At 32.6% G+C, this 21,296-nt stretch overlaps 1 protein-coding gene and 1 long non-coding RNA gene across 2 annotated transcripts in view; one reads left to right on the top strand and one right to left on the bottom strand.

The window, feature by feature from the left end:
* Nucleotides 1-20,288, top strand: part of LOC130052027 (uncharacterized) — a 28,970-nt gene extending 8,682 nt beyond the window's left edge. Inside the window, exon 2 of the mRNA XM_056155837.1 lies at nt 19,846-20,288. Within this exon, the coding sequence (XP_056011812.1) occupies nt 19,846-19,853 (8 nt within the window). The 3' untranslated portion in view covers nt 19,854-20,288. The remainder of the gene's footprint in view (nt 1-19,845) is intronic.
* On the bottom strand, nt 518-10,653 carry LOC130052028 (uncharacterized). The gene is made up of 2 exons (XR_008800365.1): nt 10,515-10,653; nt 518-808 (listed from the first exon to the last, which is right to left on the bottom strand). It is a non-coding gene; the product is annotated as an uncharacterized LOC130052028 (long non-coding RNA).
* Nucleotides 20,289-21,296: the final 1,008 nt, after the last annotated feature.

Here is a 21,296-nt window from a genome sequence, read left to right as displayed (position 1 = left end):
TAAGACGGTCCGTTTGCAAAGACAAGAATTTATAGCTCAGCCATGAAACTTCGATTTACCCGGTGTATTTCAAATTTCGTTAATATGGTGATGAAAGGCTACAGGTCGTAGAACCGCTTTAATTATCCTGCTGTACAAATTATTGGATTAGGACGGGAGGGGGAGGCCTTTGAAGCGATTTAGACGCTGGTAGTGTTTATCTGGACGATATTTGACGGTCATTAGGTCGTCATCGCCCGCCTTTGTACGTCTGAATTTACACGCTGTTCGTTTACACTTCATTTAAAGGTTTCTTTTGAACACTAGATATTACAGATGACAGATTCTATAAACTGTTTGATTTCTATGTTAATATAGCTCTATCTATATCCAAAACTGAAATTTTATATCAGAAATAGTGTGAGAGAATTTAGATTCCGACCGAAAACTACGTTTTTCTGTGAACACAAGCAGCGGTACAATGTACACAGTTAAAGGTGATTGAATTTTACCAGAAAATTGGATAAGTTTCTGTAAATTTGTTATAATTGTTTTATTCTCATTACAAACAGAAACCATTTCTATTGCGTCAAAATAATAATTGGATTCTTTAGAAGTATATAAATAAAATCGTATTGGTAGAATTCAGCATTTTAAAAATAAAATGATTCTCAATCAACTGAAAACATTCCAAACTTTTAATTACAGGAAGTTTAATATCGTCTATTTCTAAAGGCATCCACACTGTTTGACGTCAATGATGGCCTCTGGCACAGCTACTCTTCATACACAGCCTTGTTCCGTAACCCTGTTTAACTGGGAATCACGACTGAAAGTAAAACCCATATCATAACAAAAGACACTGGTAGTTCTAGAAAACGAATTATATATTGAAAGACTTAATCAATTCCAAAAACTTTTATTTCTATAATTTTCAATGTTCAGGCAACTTACAAAAGATAAACGAATAAAATGAAATTCACTTGTAAATACCTGAATAAAATGAATTATTAGTATTTTTTCTACTAAAAACAAAATTAATTTACATGACATTACACGAGGGTAAATAATAAATAAGAAAAACAAAATGAAGTTGGCGTGTATTTAGAAATGTATCTCTTTTCGTGCATTTATTTCAATAAAAAAAAAAAGATCAGAAAACCCTAGTATAGGTTTCTCAAGCTAGATACATGTATTTACAACACTTTCTCTACAATTATTATGGCTTGAAACCTTGAATTTACTACTTGAAACTGAATTTAATTAACACATGATATAAAATATAAAAGAATATATACTTTGGAAACGGATCATTTTGTTGAAATCAATGGTTTAAAAAAATTTTAATTAGACATTATTTCTGTTTTATTCAATATGTCGTCAAGAAAGACCCTCTTGGACACTGAGATTTGTTTTGCGACGTGAAAAAACTTTTTAAAATTTGTAGTATTTTCATAATTCTAAAATTCTATAATAAACACATAATGTATATTATATTTTTTCCCGACATACTGCCAATTCTTTGTTCTGGTCAAATACCTGATCTAAAGTTATGACTTAACCCTGTGCGACACATTTTTAAAAAATCTACCATAGAACCAAAAGCTTTTCATGATTTAATTCTTGTATGTAACGGTAGCATATGCTCTTTTCTTAAATGTCAAATATATTTCTAATTGAAATGCTACATTTGATTTCGTTTCTGAATTTTGGGCAGTTTTATTATTGATGTGAGAGCACTGCATGGTTAACCAAATTTATCAGAAAATGGAACTTGCAAATCACACCGTTTACGACCTTCTTGTAATACAATATAACTCTAGTACATTCGTTATTTAGACGCATGGTAAATGGTTCGGCTCTGCAGTATTTATTTGTTTTCTAGTTCCTCAGTACCACATTACATAATGTGCATTTCTGGTATTTCACTGATGGCTATAAAGAGATTTCTACACTAAAATTTAAATCAAAAACTCGAGTTAAGGCAGTGAATTTAATCAGTTTCAAGACATATCCGCATGTCAGTTGTGTTTCTGTTTGCATGCATGAGTAAGTTTGAAATCTCGTGAAGCGTGCAAAGTGTGCTGAAAAGAGCGACTGGCAAAGTTAAAAACAAAATCTTCGAAAATTGATCCACAACAAAATCTAATGTTCTAGATATATCTGTTGCCCAGTGAGTTGATTTCATTTGACCATATACTGTTAATTTACCGCTGCATGTCAGTCTAGATGCCTGGGCCCAAATAAAGAAACCGCGTTTTGATAAAGAAGTATCAGAATATATGCCTCTGTCAAAGAGAATAAGAAATAACTAAATGAATGCATAAACCATCAACTCAACATTTAATTGTCCTAAAATTAGTTACACTCAACATTAACTGGATTGATGTATATTTTCTTGAAGGTAATGGCTTTCCATTCTAAAATCAAAATATGAAATGAGAAAAGGTACAGTCTCTGCTACGTTAAAATTTATTTCGTACTTTATAATTTTCAGGAAGTAATGTTGTAAAGTCTCCGCGAATTGTACCCTCATAAACGATGTAGTGTCGGATTATCGTGGATTGGTTAATGAGTCTATATCACGTTTCTCCTAACAAGATAATCAGACATGTTTATGTTGCATGCAACATTATTTATATTTTGATTGAAAGCAGACACAGGAGTTAATTGTGACGACCTTTGGAGCGTGACCGTGACCTTGGCGCCGGTTAATGAGGCGGCTGCCGAGCAGGCAGGGTCTTCTTGACGCCAAACCGGAAACCACCGCAAAAACCTAACAACGCTTTCACTAAGAGCAAAAAATGTCAAAATTCGGTTTTTTCTCTCTTTTTCAATTTCAAACGAAGATTTTCTCTGCAATTTTCTTTTGTTTTTTTAAGCATGTAAAAAGTATTTTACGGTTGTGAGTTGTAGGAAGAGAGATCCTTTTCTTCACCGTCTCTGGCTCCCTTGAGTTCTTTTTTCATGTTGATTCGTTCAGCAAAAGTTAGATTTTTTTTTATTATACTGAGAGCCAGACATGAAGTATTTTCGTTGTTGTATTCAATGTCAAATGTTTTAACTCTGTTAAAGGTGAGAACCCCGTAAGTTGAAAACTTGTGTTCAAACAGTTTGTATAATATGCATTTATACAATAAAATATGTTCAAATCAAATCGAATCATACCTGTGTCAAATTGTTTGAATTGCAAATTTGTTATTTTTCCGTGATATCCCCCCATCTCAATATGTATTTTTGTGTTTGATAGATTTTACACAGGGAGATGACCCATTACCAGAAGCCTAGTGTCCAAACCCATTCGAATCTTAAATGAAATGAATACAAATGTTTTATATTTCGTTTTGCATAACCGATACTTCAAATTGATATCTTATATGTGAACATCTTCTAGCACATTTTTGATTATATAACAATCATAGTCTGATTGAAAATCCGTCGATTTTTGTAGAATCTATCTGATGAAGTAGTATGGAATTTAATGGGTTTTTTAAAAAGTGAAATTATTTAAACGAACCTTACCTAATCAAGAATTCAATTCTAAGTAACTCAGGTACCGGGAACATTTTAATGCGATGCTGGGACTGTAAAAACGTTATTACGTTTCAAAAGGCGAGTAAAATTTGACAAACTCTAGTCTTTAAATTTAAATCGCATGGGTAAAAGAAAAAGCCGAGGAAAAACTAAAATACATTCTTTAAAAACATATTATATTTTCCAATCAAAAAAATGTTATATTTAGAATAAAATATACGCAAATATCAAAACCTGTATTTTCTTATTATTTTCTTTTACATGTAAACATATGTTTGTGAAAAATTTAATTTCATTAATATGCATAATTTGAAATATTTTCTTCAAGAAATAGTACACGTTCGTTCACATCTTTTCAGGAACAATGATTCGAATAGAAAACGCACAAAACAAATCACCTACACTGAAAAACATCTATGACAGAGAAACGATTTTTAATACTGCGCACTTCTAGTATGTGGTATTATTTTAAAAGCTTAAATTGTTTGTACCAGAACTGGTGATTTCCACATATATCCACTTCGTTATAAAAGTGTTTTGAAAAACATTAAAAGCATTCATAATTTCTTTGTTTAAATTACGCTAATCCATATTCGAAAACCTCTATAGGATGAGGCAGCGGAGAAGTACAGTAAAATCGCCCATAAGCGTCAGATCGTTTGCGGAACTAATTAGCTGACGAACTGCAGACACCAGTCAATCTCGCCATCCTAGGTACTCTACTGGCCAGCCGCAGTGATGAGAGGACCTCCGCAGAGAATTTAAATATTCACCATCATTTCTTCCTCCGCACGAAAGAGTTCCCCAGAGGATCCCGGCAGATGAAAATGACATGGCTCCAGTAGGTAATATCCGTAACTAGGTGATTAAAATTCTCGTACAAATGAAAGACGTTAAAGTGAAAGTAGTGTTTGCTTAGAACTTGGCAGAGTTTGCCTTTTTTATCCAACGGCGCGCTGTTACAACAACACATCACACATTACTGATACAAGATGATGACTTTTTCCCAAGGAAATTTAAACAAAATACGTTGTCATATGCCTATGAAGATATGGGAAAATAAAGTGTTGACATCTTCCTCTTGGGTACATGCGATTGCGCGTCATTTCAATTAATCCCAATTATGAAGTTTTCGCATGTCAAGTCGATATGAAAATGTTCATTATTTGATAGATTATAAACATGACGGAGCAAAAACTTGATGGTGAACAACAATATATCATAAGCTTTTAAATCTGAGCAATGTGTCACTCCTGTATCAGAGTGTTTCACTGATTTTACATGTGGTATCTCTTCATTGGTTTCCCCTAAATACTGAACGTGCGAAAAAAGCAATGGTTGCGATATCTTGACGTTAAGCAGCGCAAGTCGGTTGCTTCAGATACAATAACACACGTTAATGTTGTCACAAAACAACATGATATTGTGCAATAATTGTTCCCTTTATCTATAAATGAAACGTACAGGAAAAGCAACTTACAGTAGCTATGGTCTGTGGAATGTTTAACGGGGATTTATTTTCCTGTAACCCAATGACCAACAGAGATTTACATGGCATCGGAAACATAAATTAATGTCTAGAGATATCAAATTGACTGGGCGTTTGTAGGTGCTTTTGTTTACTAATTTTGATTTTCTAGCTTATGCTATATCGTTTTGAAGTTTTGAAGCCTACAATACGTCCACACAGTAGAATAAATTAATGGATTTTGTGGCACATTTTAAACGATTTACCTCCACGCCTTTCTGTGCCGTTTCATATTTTACATTGTTGAAGTTGCATGAATAATGTTGAATATGACTTATTATTTAAAAGTAATTTATTATAAAGGGAAATGCGGGAAAATTAAAGACTCCTATATTCATAGGACCTATGAATCCAAAATTAAATAATTATTTTGGCAATGAGAATCCTGGACATCTAATTTTGATGTACAATATGTATAAATATAAAGAAACAGAATATTATCGTAAATTAAATTTCCAAACACAAATTACACGTTTTGAAAGCAACGATTCAGTATCATCGACGATGGCTGTGCAGTTTGTCACATGACCACAAACAATTATACGTGTGCAATGATTTAATATTCCACAATATTTACATCTTTATTAATTGTAATGATGGTCATTCCTCATGAATGTGTTGCAGTTGTAAACGATGCGCGTATGAATACATATGATCGATTAGTCTATTTTTCCGACAGAAATGAAATAAACTTCAATTTTGAAATTAGCGCATTTCAACAAATGTATGCTGGAGTGAAATGTTGCAGTCCATATCCTAATGTATTTTTAAAAATGAAATTTATTTCTTTTAAAAGTATCTACCTGACAATTGTAACGATATACAAAATGTACATGTTTGTACTCCTGGAAAAAATAATAAAACTCGTGATTTTTACACCTTGTCAATCCTATATATATACATGTGTATGTATATATATATATATATATATATATATATATATGTTCAAATGAATTGTACGCGTTGAATGAAATTTACTCTCACACCATCCATTTCCGTTCTTATTAATTATCAATGTATCAAACTTATTTTAAAATAAGTAGATAGACACCCATCACCTCTACTTTGCAGTGTGGAAAACCGAGATCTATAGTTCATTTATCGGAAGTACAACAGATACGACAGCCATGACAGGACGTGTGTAAGGAACATGCTGGGTTTCCATTTCTAGAAATTCTTCATACTCACGATTTGATTTGGAAGGATCTTATATACATGTACAGTCCATAATTTTCAGTATGTGATGCGTTCTCATTATTGTGTCATGCTTACATACCTGTATGAAGTTGGTCGTAAAATAAACTATATGCTAATTTGTTAATGATAATTATTGATGTGAATTTACTTGATGATGATAAGGTCAAGGAGAAGTTACAATTCACGAAACACTGTAATATTCGTTGTGTGTTTGCACTATCACTTCACAAAATTTATTTACATCAGTGTTAAATAATTAGATTTCAATTGTTGTTAAAGAAACAGTTATATATAATTTTCATGCTGCTTATAAATGATCTTGTAGACCCTAAGTAATATATGATTGTCATGATTCAAATCATTTCATGCGCTTAATAAATGCTTTCTGGAATTGGGATTTGACGTTCATACAGACATTTTGAATTCAACTTCCAAATGTGAAATAGCAAACTACGAGAAAGAGAAAACAAGAAAAATGGGATTATATATACAAAATGATTGTTCTAGAACATTGAATACATTTACAGTGTATTTACAATTCATCAACATTATAAATTTCCCAATTTGTCAACTGCTGGCCATTAAGAAGACTCGTTTTGTCTAGGCCTTGACAATTTAGAGTAAACACTTTTCAAAAATTGCATGATGTCTTATTCAGTATCAAAATTGCATGATGTCTTATTCAGTATCAAAATTGCATGATGTCTTATTCAGTATCAAAAATTGCATGATGTTTTATTCAGTATCAAAAAAGCGTGGAACACTCATCACAAAAGATGAAAATAATTTCAATGTCAAAAAAAAAAAAAAAAAAAAAAATCAGCATGTAAAGTAAGGAAGACTACGCTATTTACAAATAGAGTTGATCCGGCCTGGAGGTTATAAAACTTTTACCGTACTCATACTCAAACTCGGTCATGTTTGTTCTGAGTACAACTCTGATCAAGCCCCAAAGTATACTCGAAAAATCTTGAGCATGTACGCCATTTAAGTATGAGAATGATTTTATAAAAGTTTTATGACCTTCACTATTGAGTATGAGTACGATTTAGAGCATAGATTTAAAAAAAAATTGTAACCTTCAGGCCCGATGGTTCAATGTTAGGCCGAGTGTATGCTCGGCGGTTGCATATATAATGTGTCTATATGCTGTTCAATATCAATGCAGTCTATTTGCAAAATATACTTATTGGGGATTCAGTGGCTAAAAATATGAATTTTTACGAATTATTGATACTTTATTAACTAACGAAAATTAACTTCGAGCTTTCCTTATAGATACTAGTGAAGCAAGTAGAAGTACTTAGTACATGTGGTTGTACGTAGGATGCGTTTATGAATTTCAAAGTTGTCTACAAATTATCCTACACTGCATGGGTGTTACACATTGACCACATGACGCCCTGGTAATGATAGAAAGTGTACTTGTATTGATCAAGCGTGATTCTAGACAGTTTTGTTTACATTCTCCCTCACTTTACGAACAGCAGATGATTGTATTAATGCTGCTCAATCACGTGGCTGCCTTTTTGATATTCATAATAATATATTTTAAATCCCATTAAGAATTTTTTCTAAGTAAATCCTTCGTGAGTAAATCGGTTATTTCTTTCCCATGGGCGAATTGTTTTGGAACTACATACCGGCGGGGCACGTGATTTTATGTTTTTTCCGTGTTATCGGATGTGACGTCAGTAGAAATCAACGATGACTTTACGGTATAAAAAGTTGCCTTTTTACTGACTATTTGAATAAGTTTCCTTCTTTCAGCAACTGCTGCCGTCGGCTGAGATGTAGAAATATCAAAATCATTGTCAAAATTTATCAAGAATATTTTTAAAGCTCTCTGCTTTTCTTGAATAATCATGTTTTATATACGTGTTTTTTACACCCTTAATATTTATCTGTGTTCATGTGTTTATATATACATTTATCCGTACCTCGTGTACCGGTGATCTGGTTTCTGAGTTAATAAAGAATTTAATTCAATTGCTAAATATTGCTATTAATTAATACGACATACATTATTATGGAAATGCACTGTTTGTCTTGGGAATACAAAGATTTTTCATGATTTGTCATATAGACAGTATTCCGTGATGAATATAAAGTTGATAATCATTGGTGTTGTTTTCGCATTGATTTAGTATCATTTTTAGATTTTAAGTTCTGTGTACACATATTTTCATTTTCTGTCTCTTCTTGATAGGTTGTTTTAATGAAATATGTGAAAACATCAAATATTATGAAATCACATATATATATATTATCTTTTATTTCCGTAAATTAGAAGCAGAATGTCTATCACGTAAAGGATGTATACTTATTTTAACACCACATTGATCATGAAAAGTTGCTCTTTGTATGTGTGTATGTCTAACCCGGGACGTATCTCTGGTTCAACTGTAATAAAAGTTACCGAGTGTTAGATTGTGTGAATTAATAATTCCCCAAATTAAACCATAATACTAAACTATGTATCTAGTATTTATTCTGAGAAAGCACTTACCTAATAAATACTATACGAGTACCTCTTTGAAGGTCTTATAATATAAGGGTCCAGGGTATAAAACTACTCGATACTCCGCTACAATGGTGTCAAAGATTAGAGAAACTGAAAAAACTTTGATTAAAAATTGGTTTTCATATCATTTGTGATTTTTTGGTAGTCCTAGCTATAGTTTGATATATAATCTTTTTAGTTCTTTTGATTTTGTGCACAGCAAATATATGTTTATGTTGAAAACTGGGGATCTGGGTTGGAATAGGTCCTCAGTATCCCTTGCTTGTCATAAGAGGCGACTAAATGGGGCGGTCCTTCGGATGAGACCGCAAAAACCGAAGTCCCAAGTCACAGCAGATTTGGCACGATAAATATCCTTCATTGCTCAATGGCCATAAGCGCCGAGCATGGCCTAGATTTTGCAATTTGCAGCCCTTCACTGTCAATGGTGACGTCTCCATGAGTGAAAAATTCTCGAGAGGGACGTAAAACAATATACAATCATTCAATATGTAGAGAAGTGGACCATTTCGTTGGTATTTTTTATTAATAGTTTACGAAACCTGTGGAACTTTGTCACAGTTTTATGGAATCTTTGATACTTTATGTTTTATGGAACATTAAATTTGCACTGTTTTATGAAATCTGTGGTACTTATTTTATATCAAAGGTTTAGAACCTGTGGTACATGTACTTTGTAATGTTTTATGGAACCTGTGGTGCTTTGGGGGAAATGGTAGCATAAATATATTCAATAATTTTTGCATTTATTCATCAAAAACGGAAATTACCATGTTAAAAAATAATAGATAGTTGAATTTAAGAACCTAATCAGCGAAAGAGAAACCCCGCAAGAAATCTGGTGTGATACTCCTCAAAGATAGCAAAGGAATTAATTAAGAAATTAATAGCAAAGGAATTGATTAAGAAATTAATTCCAAAGGAATTATTTAAGAAATTAATTCCAAAGGAATTATTTAAGAAATTAATTCCAAAGGAATTAATTAAGAAATTAATACCAAAGGAATCGGTTAAGAAATTGATATAAAAAGAAATCGTCATAATATTGATACCATACTTTACAGCAAACTTAGGCTCTCGGAGTACTTGTGACAAACCTCAAAAACGTGTTATGATGAACAATGAATGTCTATCTTCCGATGTGAACTCCAATACTGGAGATAGAAACTGGGGCGCTATAAAATGACAGAACTACTAAGTATATAATTATTGTTTTCACCAAAATAGAATAGAAACAGAAAAGTTCCTTGTATTCCTTTGTCCTTTATATAACAGTCAAAGAATAGAAGTTGCTCATGAAATACTCATATCTGTACCTTAAAATATGTATTACATGTAGTATTTAGTAATTCTATTTTCATAAGCATGCTTTGTTACTTTGCCCAACGCAAAATGTACAACAGGGTTTGCTGCGAAAAGTATGATAAATTATAAATTTCATGCGTGTATATTTTGGTATATCATAATATTATAGTACATGTAATTTAAAGCCGAGATCCACCGGGCTGAGTGTCCAATGGTGTATGTTTATTTGATTATGTTATTGGTTAAAACGGTTCATGCATAGAGAATGTCACTGTAATTAATTTCATTAATTGTATTATTTATATATTTACATGTACAATGTATTAGTTAACCTTTTTCACACATGTGATACCTTAGTGTTATCATATCTGAATTAACATCCTTTCCAATACTTTACTTTGCATTGCAAGAAAAAAACAACAACATTGATGGTAATAAATTACTTACTTGTGCTTTGAACTGGCGAATTCCTGCGGGACATTTGTCACAATTACCTGTTTTATAATTATGAACACAAACGTGGACAGTAGCAGCTGTGATTATACATTATCTAGTGGCGACTAAGCTCTATCTGAAGTAAAGCATGTTCTCGTGTTTTATATGGCGTGTAAAACGTTGCACTATTATATTAATCTTGTTATTCATATTCGAAAACTTGTAATTTATATTCTAAAGCATATCATTCATATTCGAAAAGTTGTTATTCATATTCGAAAATTTTATCATTCACATTCGAAAACATGTTATTCTTATTCTAAAACGTGTTATTCATATTCGAAAACATTTCATTCTTATTCAATAAATTGCTATTCATATTCCAAACTTTTCATTCATATTCAAAAACATGTGATTCATATTCGATAATCTTATCATTCATATTCAAAAACATGTGATTCATATTCGATAATCTTATCATTCATATTCGATAATCATGTCATTTATATTCGATAATTATGTTATTTATATTCGACAATCATGTCATTCATATTCGATAATTTTGCTATTCATATTCAAAAGCATGTAATTCATATTCGATAATCATGTCATTCTTATTCGATAGTCATGTCATTCTTATTCGATAATTTTTTAATTCTTATTCAATATAATTTGCATTGTGGGTAATATCTGTTTGTAAAGTCTCTGTTCATTGGGTACATGTATGTGAAAACGAAAGTAGATTATGGTGTTACCATATCTGGACCACGTGTACGCAGCACATTCATAGGTAATGAATATCTATTGATCGATAAACTTTTGGTAAATATTCATCGTATTACACTAACTAACATAAAGAATGTACACTTACCACCAGATATGGTAACACCATAATCTACTTTCGTTTTCACATACACATGTACCCAATGAGCAGACTTTACAAACAGATAATATTACCCACAATGCAAATTATATTGAATAAGAATTAAAAAATTATCGAATAAGAATGACATGACTATCGAATAAGAATGACATGATTATCGAATTTGAATTACATGCTTTTGAATGTGAATAGCAAAATTATCGAATATGAATGACATGATTGTCGAATATAAATAACATAGTTATCGAATATAAATGACATGATTTATCGAATATGAATGATAAGATTATCGAATATGAATCACATGATTTTGAATATGAATGAAAAGTTTAGAATATGAATAACAATTTATTGAATAAGAATGACATGTTTTTGAATATGAATGATACAATTATCGAATATGAATAACAACTTTTCGAATATGAATGATATGCTTTAGAATATAAATTACAAGTTTTCGAATATGAATAACAAGATTAGTATAATAGTACAACGTTTTACAAGCCATAGTTTTAAGAAATTCGAATGATTTTTTTTAAATAAAAAAATACATATTTGTATTTCTTGTAAATAATATTTTCTATGTAAAGCGTCATAAGGATTAGACAGCAGGTTAAGCTTATATAAGCTCTTTCCTTTAAGGTACAAGGTAAATGTCCACATAATGATAGAAGTGAGAAATTACAATGTAAGGCGAACATAACGACATGTGATCAATCTCATAACTCCTTTAAGCAATGCAAAATAGAGAGTTGGGCAACCACAGACCCCTGGATATACCAGATGTGGGATCCGATGCTTGGGAGGAGTAAGCATCCCCTGTCGACCGGTCACACCCGCCTTAAGCCCCATATTCTGATCAGGTAAACGGAGTTATCCGTAGTCAAAATCAGTGTACCAAGAACGGCCTAACAATTGGTATGAAACACATCAGACCGCATTTGACCCAATAATAGGCTGTAAAGGCAAACTAGATCGTTATAACGACCATAGAATTTGCGAAATGCTGACTTTAAATGAGACTATTGAACCCCCTGCACCATCAACTTGTTTGTCAGTAGCCTGCCTCGATTTAAAAACTGACCATACGCAGAACAAGCTCTTGCGTATCAAATCAGTTGAGAGATATAAACACCATATGCAGTAATAATGGAATATTGCTACATAATATGAGAAGTTAACGACGGAGAAGTTGAAATCATTCCGTTTGTCATAAAGTTGAGTTGTTAGTTTGCCGTCAATATCTACATTCAATAAAATATCTAAGTATGAAGCAGAAGTGGACGAGTCTGTGGTGTGTTTTTTTAATTCGAGTTCACAGGGATATATCGAATCGACGTATGAATGAAAAAATATTATTGTTGATAGATAATACGTCGTCGATATATCTAAATGTCGATAGCAAGAGATGTTTTCTTCTCACGTAGAGGTTTTTGATTAAATTATGCCTCATAAGAATATAAAAACAGTTCAGCTAACAAAGGGGCACAATTGGTGCCCATGGGAATTCCTACAGACTGTTGGAAGACCTGATCAAAGACTACGAAGATATTGTCAAAGCGAAACTCCAGCATACTTTTTGCTTCAACTACAAAGTACTTGTGCGCGGAATCAGAGTGGTGTTTAAGTAATGTTTTGGATGAATGATCTCTAGATATGAATATTTCCGTTTCCCAAGCTATAATGATTAATACTAATAACTTGTGAAGGTCTACCGGTCTTGAAAACTATGTACCGTTTAAGATTTTCCCTTTTAAAACAGCTAAAGACTATCTATGTAAAGATTATGCGTGTATCTCTTTCTCTCTTTCTATGCTTTTATTTATTCATTATACTGTCGTCTAACATACTAGAATTTGATTGGTCGAGAAAAGTTTTAAATAACAATGCTTTCTTGTGGGAGGTCTAAACCACACCTTACAGGGTGATATATCTAGCAAAGGGAAAGATTTTCTTGTCAACGGGTGAGATTATGGAAATATCACATGCGTGAAATTGATGCGCATACGGTTTGCTGTAGATTTTTGGATGATGTCATTACATGCATGTAGGTGTTACACAACACGTTGAAAAGAAAGCGATTGATTAAAAGAAATAAACGATAATCGGCAATCTGACAGGAGTCATCTCTACATTTAAAAAAATCACTTTGAATGTTTATGCTATCTAGTGAACGTATAACTCTCAGTATGATAAAACAAATAGTGCATGTACATAGCTAGGGTAACATTGATAATTTTCACCCCGAGAAAACCATTGTCGACCGAGGCGCAGGTTAATTGACAATTCTTTTCTCGAGGTAAAATTTTGAATGGTATCCTTAGCTACATGCTTTAATTATATGATATAGATAGAAGTGCTGCAGGTTTTTAATACTGTAGTCCAATATTCAGGGGAGAAGGGGATCAAAATTAGGAACTTTAGCTCAGAGGTCTCTTTAATAGATAAATGATGTTGCTTAGGAAAGCAGTCTCAGAAAGTATCTAGGCCGCATGCATCGGCCATTATCAAATTTAAGATGTACAACAATCATCATATCTCAGTGTTACAAATATATATTAAAATACATGAAGATTTGGATGACGCAAGCAATCATTATCTTTATTCAAAGTTTTCATTTTTGAAGAAAATTTAAAACGTCACTAACTTTTTGATGTCACATTCGAAAATAGGAATAAGTTAGGTTTCCAGTTTCATTTCACAGTATTTCAATATGAATATTCACTGAAGTTCACTAATAAGTAGCAGTTTATGTCCGCATCATTTTTTGGAGACTACCAACAAAAACCAGTTGGAATATATATTGTAGTAGTAAGTTTGATCACAAGTCCTCTCGAAAATATATATAGTCCTTTTCCGCAATGTTTATTTTTACTGCAAATTCGGTCTCAATGTACGGAAATTTAAATATTCGTTTACTAGTGTCGTCGTTGCCGAAATCATAACAATATATCTATTCTATATGAATAGAACGGCATGTGTTAAGCTTAATTTTCGTCAATAATGTTTCATACGATATTTAATTCTTTGGAATTGTGAACAATACTTAGCCGTTAGTGACAATATTTGATATATTGATGGTAGAAGATGTGTCGTCGATTTGATTGAATTGAAAATGCAGGTACACCATCTAGTGAGAATGATTATACAGATTTCTTGTGTGTCAAATAAACGTAAAACTATCCTACTGTGTAAAAAGTATAACATTTATACTTATATCACAGGAAATTCTGGCAATTCCGAAGTTGATACTACATCTTATCGTTAATTAGATTAAAGTCAAAATGCTCGTCTGGTTTTACAATGGACTCTGTTGATTTTATTTGAAGCTGGATTGATTTGTATATCAGGATGTTTTTGAAAATTGATTGTTCGTTTTGCATTACCGTCTTTTTTTTTTTTTTTTTTTTTTTACCCTTTTCGCCGTCCATAATGTTTGTTATCATAATTTCTGACACCTTCTAATCAATCGATTGTGAATATATTGACGGTTTAAGTAATGAACTTCAAACTAAATATGAATCAAAAAGTCAAAAGAGGAAACATTCTAAATATTTGAAACATATAGCAAAACAACAATGTGGCGAAAATGTTCGTTATTCAAATGTCCGTTCCATCAATGTGAGAAGTGATTAAAAAACCGTATAGCTTTTGTCGGGTTTCATGTTCTACGTCTTCATCGATGAAACACGTGGTCCCTAAAGTATCCGAGGCGCCATTTTTCAATTTCAGAATTAAGTGTATTTACATGTGGTACATTTTTGAAAGTTGTATGGAGTATTCTTTTATTGTTATCATATATAAATATTGCATGTAGTTGAGGGTAACATTGAAAATTTTCACCCCGAGAAAACCATTGTCAACCGAGGCGTAGCCGAGGTTGACAATGGTTTCTCGAGGGGTGAAAATTTCAATGTTACCCTCAACTATTTGCAATATTTGTTTTATTATACTGAATGTTATGTAAACTGGAAAGCAGAAAAATTTACGTCTGTTGACATTTGATCAATCACTGTCATGCGATATTTCGTATTTCGATGCGGGTACTCGCGTTTATTACAAACGCTCAAACGACGTCGTCTAGCAATCTACGGCGAACCGTACGCGCATAAATTTGACGCATGTGATAATTTTTTAATAATATCACCCGTTGTCAAGTACTGTTATCCGTTGCTAGATACTATCACCCTGGGGCGCTGTTTTCTGTTCTCAGAGGGTAACAATATGTTTTTTCAAATGCTTCTCAACCAATCAGGTTCAAGTATTTTACATGAAAGTATAATAAATTATAGTATCACAAGCTAAATGATACCGTTTTAGGTGCTGAAAATATGCTGTGCGGGTTCTAATCTATTAGAAAATTGCAAAAAAGTAAATCCATAACCTATGCAACATTATTCAGATATAAATGTTCGTTACTTTTGGTAATGAACATTTTACTATGCTTCAACACTGATAGAATTGAATACATACATGTAAAATATCCTGTTATTTTATCTGATCGAGATATCCTTATAATTGTTTACTTATGTTATATATAAGGTTGGATGATGAATAGAAACTATAGCTACAATAGATCAGATAGATAGATAGATACAGTAGATAGAAAGTACTAAAATCCAACAACACTCAACATCCAAAGTGTTGGATCTAATATACGAAGTCAAATAAATAAGGATATAAAAAGCACTAAAAATGACCAACGACACGGACAACAGACAAATTTTCGGGAGGACCTGTCCCTTCCTCAGGACGATAGAATATTTACATAGAAACAAAGCTAAATAGAAAAGGAAACTAACACTACAACTAAACTACAAAGACTGATAACAAGCAAAACATCTACATATTAAATTTCTCGAGTGTAATATGTGGCAATAGAAAAGCTTGTTCTAATCGAGAGTATTTCGTACCTGGAGGTGTAAAGCTGTAGTGTAACTAATGTTGAACTGTGATGAAAAATAAATTATAAAAAATTATAAAATGATATGAAAAGATTAAATCGAAAAATAAATATCCAATCTGCCATTGGAGTATAGTAAAATTGTGGGAGGAGGATAATTAGGGGGACTAAGTAAGGATATTATAAATAATAATGAATAAATAAAGGTATACAGGGGGTTTTGGATTGCTGATATTAGAGCTAACACAGACCTGTCTTGACGCTCGATGGGAACAGACTTTTCTATTGCCACATATTACACTCAATCATTTTAATATGTAGACGTTTTGTTTGTTATAAACTTTGGTAGTTTAGTTGTAGTTTTGGTTTCCTTTTCTATTTAGTTTTCTTTTTTATGTAAATATTCTATCGTCCTGAGGAAGGGACAAATTGTCCTGAAAATTTGACAATTCACTGTTGTTCGTGTCGTTGGTCATTTTTTTTAGTTTTATATATATATAAAGCACTAAATAATCACAACTAGGTACTGAAAATTTTCGCCCCAGCCCGGGGTCGAACCAGCGACGTACGGCACCCACCGCCTAGCAAGATTGTCAAACCAGTGCGTAAGTCCACTCGGCCACAACGACTTCCCCAAAAAAGCAAGCTTTGTTATGCTCCTAAAGCGCTACTTATACACACTGATGCAATCTCACACAGTCGCTGTGTCATTCAGTGTTTAAGATATTTTATAAGGAGAGTGTATAGAATATTTAATATAAAGCACAAACAAATAATTATAACACCCAACCTTACGTTTACCCCTAGGATCTAAACGATACATGTGATAATCAATTAATTAATATATAAAGTACTAAATAATCACAACTAGGTACTGAAAATTTTCGCCCCAGCCCGGGGTCGAACCAGCGACGTACGGCACCCACCGCCTAGCAAGATTGTCAAACCAGTGCGTAAGTCACTCGGCCACAACGACTTCCCTAAAAAAGGAATATATATATATATATATATATATTGAATATATATATATATGTATGTATGTATGTATGTGTGTGTACAGGTATATAGTAAATGGCTCTCTCCTTGGCATAGCAGTGGTGTCCGTTGCTAAGCAAGGGAAGCTATCCCATATATAATACAAATGTAGTACTGGTAATTTAAATCATCATATAGCGATTGCCATATATCATCTCAAAATAAGATTATAATCATGGCAGCTTCCGGTGATGGGGTAGGTATCATTATATAGCTAATAAATTGTTCTTAAAATCTGAAGAAGAAAATTAGTGTGTAATATCTGGGCCATTATCGAACGTACGCCCTCTTCTCGTTACTTTAAATTAAAACGGCATAGACACGATCTGAGCTGAAAATTTTCAAATTTTATTTTTCAATTTTTACTGTTTACAATGCTTAACTAAAGTGTTTCTAATCGTCAACCAAAATTTGAATAGCAGTTGTAGAGTTACAAATGAGATACAGCACTTGCAATTCTTTGTATTAAGTAAACAAGGCTTGTGCCATGTTTTTGTTTACATATAGATTGCTTGATAGAAAATAACATGTTTAAACCAAAAGGAGATGTGCCAAACACTTGAAACTATTTAATTGTTTTCAGAATTAATTTTTGAATTTAATAAAATCTGCTTTAAACGAAATTTTTACTGGTATATACAACTTATGTAAACAAAAACATGACACGAGTCTTGTTTACATAACAAAGAATTGTGAGCTCTGTATCTCCCACGTACCTTAATTGACAACTGGCACTCAAATTTTTGTTGACCATTAGAAATACCTTAGTTAAGCATTCTAAACATTAAAAACGAAAAAATAAAATTTGAAAATTTTCAGCTCAAATCGTGTCCATGTCCCTTTAACAAAAATGGTCGATGGAGTATCGTTTGGTAACATCTAGTATCGTCTAATTCTTATACAATTATGACCCTGATTTACTGTGAAGAACCAGAAAATATCATTATTATTAATTTCAAACATTTCACAAAGTAATGTTTGAAGCAACTGGTTGAATATTAAAAACATGCTTCACTATGATATTAACACTCAATCATATCAGTTCCAATAATGCTCACTTTGTAAACTTTACGAGAAAATTAATAAATTATCAACATAAAACAACTGAATGTTTTTCAACTACATAATAGAGGAGTTGATAAATCCGTCGGTCGTGAATGTACTTGCAAACCTTACCCATCTACATTATACAACATTATATTTCTATGAACCCCTTGAAAGTAAATTCTCATTTTTATAAAAATGGATTCATAAGATAATATATTGATTAGTTAGATTGTTCAAACTTTGTAACAATTTTCCAAGTTTTTGTTCATTTCAGATATATGCATTTTTTTCAATTTTAGACACTGAATTTTCTGCATGTTTTATCATTCATGCACATTCCTATATCGCGTTGCTATGCTAACATTTCCAAAATTTCGGCCACAAAAATTACGTCACCTATGATAACATCATTTTACACAAAAGATTTTTATTATTGTTCTATTTCAAAAATTTGATTTCATCAAGTTATACGTTTTAGCAATTGTCAGTTTTATCTATTGATTTCGTATAATAAAATCACCAGGTTATATCGACCGTAAAACATGTAATTAGTATAGATAATGTAAAAAAAAAAAAGGAGATGACCAGAACAGACCATGAGACCATAACTCACTGTCCAATCAGCGCCGCGATAAGAAAATCGTCGTCGCGTGCCTGCGAGGGCTCCATTTTATCGTCATTGGTGGCAGACTGAGTTATGTAAGGGACGTTAAACAGCGTTGTCTTTCAGATAACACTGATTGAAATATGGATTTGATACAACGTGACACCCGATTAATCTTTTGGCTTACAACTACAATGTCCTATACCTCATTGTTTTGAAAGTTTGATGGCATATCATAATGAGGTTAAATGAGACGGGAATCTAAATTCAAATTGAAAACAAAATTAAGGAAATATTGCACACAAGATCCTTCAGTCTTTTGTGGACTTATCTGCCATGATGCTTATCCGTAAGAGTTGGTTGGATTTGCTCTAGTTAATCTCGAGAGAGGGAAGGGACATTAAAATGTCAGTATTGCACCTATACTTTACAATCATTACGGTCAGTTCATACCACCATGGAAAAAAATACCCGTAGGCACGATTCTAAAAAACAAAACCAAGAAAGAAAAAAAGACCGATGTTCTACTATGACATGGCACATGTACCCACAATTGTATGAGGATATGATATTTACACTGAAGCAGTGAACTGCATGATATTGGACAGAGGAACATTTTGTTTCATTTTTAATGAAATGTACACTTTGTAAATTAGTTTACTGTATTAAAGATTATATTTCCTATCAGGACAATTTGGTATCGATCTTGTTAGTTGTATTCATGTTTCTTGTAACTGAAATATTTTGAAAAATTTTCATCCAAGAATAACTTCACTCTTCTACTATTCGTTTTCCTCTGTAAAGACAATAGCAATGCCTCACCACGGAAAGGTTAAAGGGTCTAATTATTAGTCTTGGTCTTATTTTTCAGTGCACTAATTTGATGTTCGGAAGAGAGAGAAAGTTGTTCAGCGCTGGAGGTAGATTTTATTACCAATAAAACGAATTAATGCGCACTGCCACCTTGTCCTTTTTCGCCCTCCGAATCATAAAAAGCCATGTGTTTTTTACATGCCAAATTTTCTCCCAAGCAACAACTCTGCTCTTCTTTCAGTGGAGGAGAACCGACGCTAAAAATGTATTAATAAGTCTCCAAGTAAATAGGTTGCTTATTTTGTCAATCTTTGTTCTTTATAAACCTATTATTCATTCATTAAGTTTATTGTGCGGTTTCAAAATTGCAAATACTTGATTTTATGCTTTAATACAGATATTCACTTGAAACACCGATTTTTATTTTTTTTTTTTTAAAAATGGATTTTTGAAAAGAATTGATATAGAAAAGTATGATCTGAAATAAATATAGTTTACAAACCTTCTTTTATTGAAATTGTGATCACACCAGGTTTCAGGCAGAAAACATGACTGTCTAATAATAAAAAACAATGGCTTCTGTGTTATCTTTTTGGTCGCCCATGTCTGCGATACAATAAAATGATTGCGGAGAAAAATGTACACTCTGCTGCACAGATCGGGAACTATTCTTAAAATAGGTAATAGAAATAGTTATTTATGCCGCCGCTTTTAAAATATCCGCGCCCAAGATTCATTCACTGTGGGTCAAAGGATATCAAGCATTGTCACGAAATGACACGGGAATGAACGAGATTTCAGGCGGAACAAGGAATATGTCTTTGATAACGTACACAAAATGGCACTCACAACCTTAACGTCTTTATTGTGAATTCTGAACTTGTTATCGTTTCATGTCTATCTTCCTCGGACACTAATTTCCTATATTATACTGCAAATGAGTGATGTTTCTATAAACACAGAAATAAAGAGGCGATTCCATGGTGTTTTTCTCAGTGAGTTTGTTTTCTTCCGTAGAAGAGTTTTTGCTAAAAGACATAACTGGCGACACTCTGTCTGAAGGTATCAAATGTCTAGGGAAATAAGAGGAAGGTACTTGGGCGGTCGCAGCTTCATTGAAGCCTCTAGAATAAACTTAAGCAAATGATTTACATTAAAGAGGTAATACAATACTACACGGCAGCATTAACTCACGTTTAAGTGATGACATTCCGCGCCAATTGGCAATTAAGTCACGTGATACCAGAAAATAGGAAGCACTTACAGATTTTTTTTTTCTTCATGGAATAATAAATTGGAAAAGTTTCCGTATTTCTTTACAGAAGCTGTATTTACATTGTAAAATGTGCGTGGAGCCGTAGTAAATATCCTCGTGGATCCCGAGTTAAGATTCTGCTGGCTGACAGGATGTCAACCATGTCGGATTGATTAACCCGTAGCATCCACTGATTACTCCAATAAGACGGAGGTACTCGGGCAAGATAAACAGGATGATAAATCTTGGGGGAT

Source organism: Ostrea edulis, chromosome 2 (genome assembly GCF_947568905.1).
Source record: "Ostrea edulis chromosome 2, xbOstEdul1.1, whole genome shotgun sequence".
In the NCBI taxonomy this organism is placed as follows: domain Eukaryota; kingdom Metazoa; phylum Mollusca; class Bivalvia; order Ostreida; family Ostreidae; genus Ostrea; species Ostrea edulis.
Note: the sequence above shows the minus strand (reverse complement) of the source record. Positions and strands in the feature narration are given on the sequence as shown.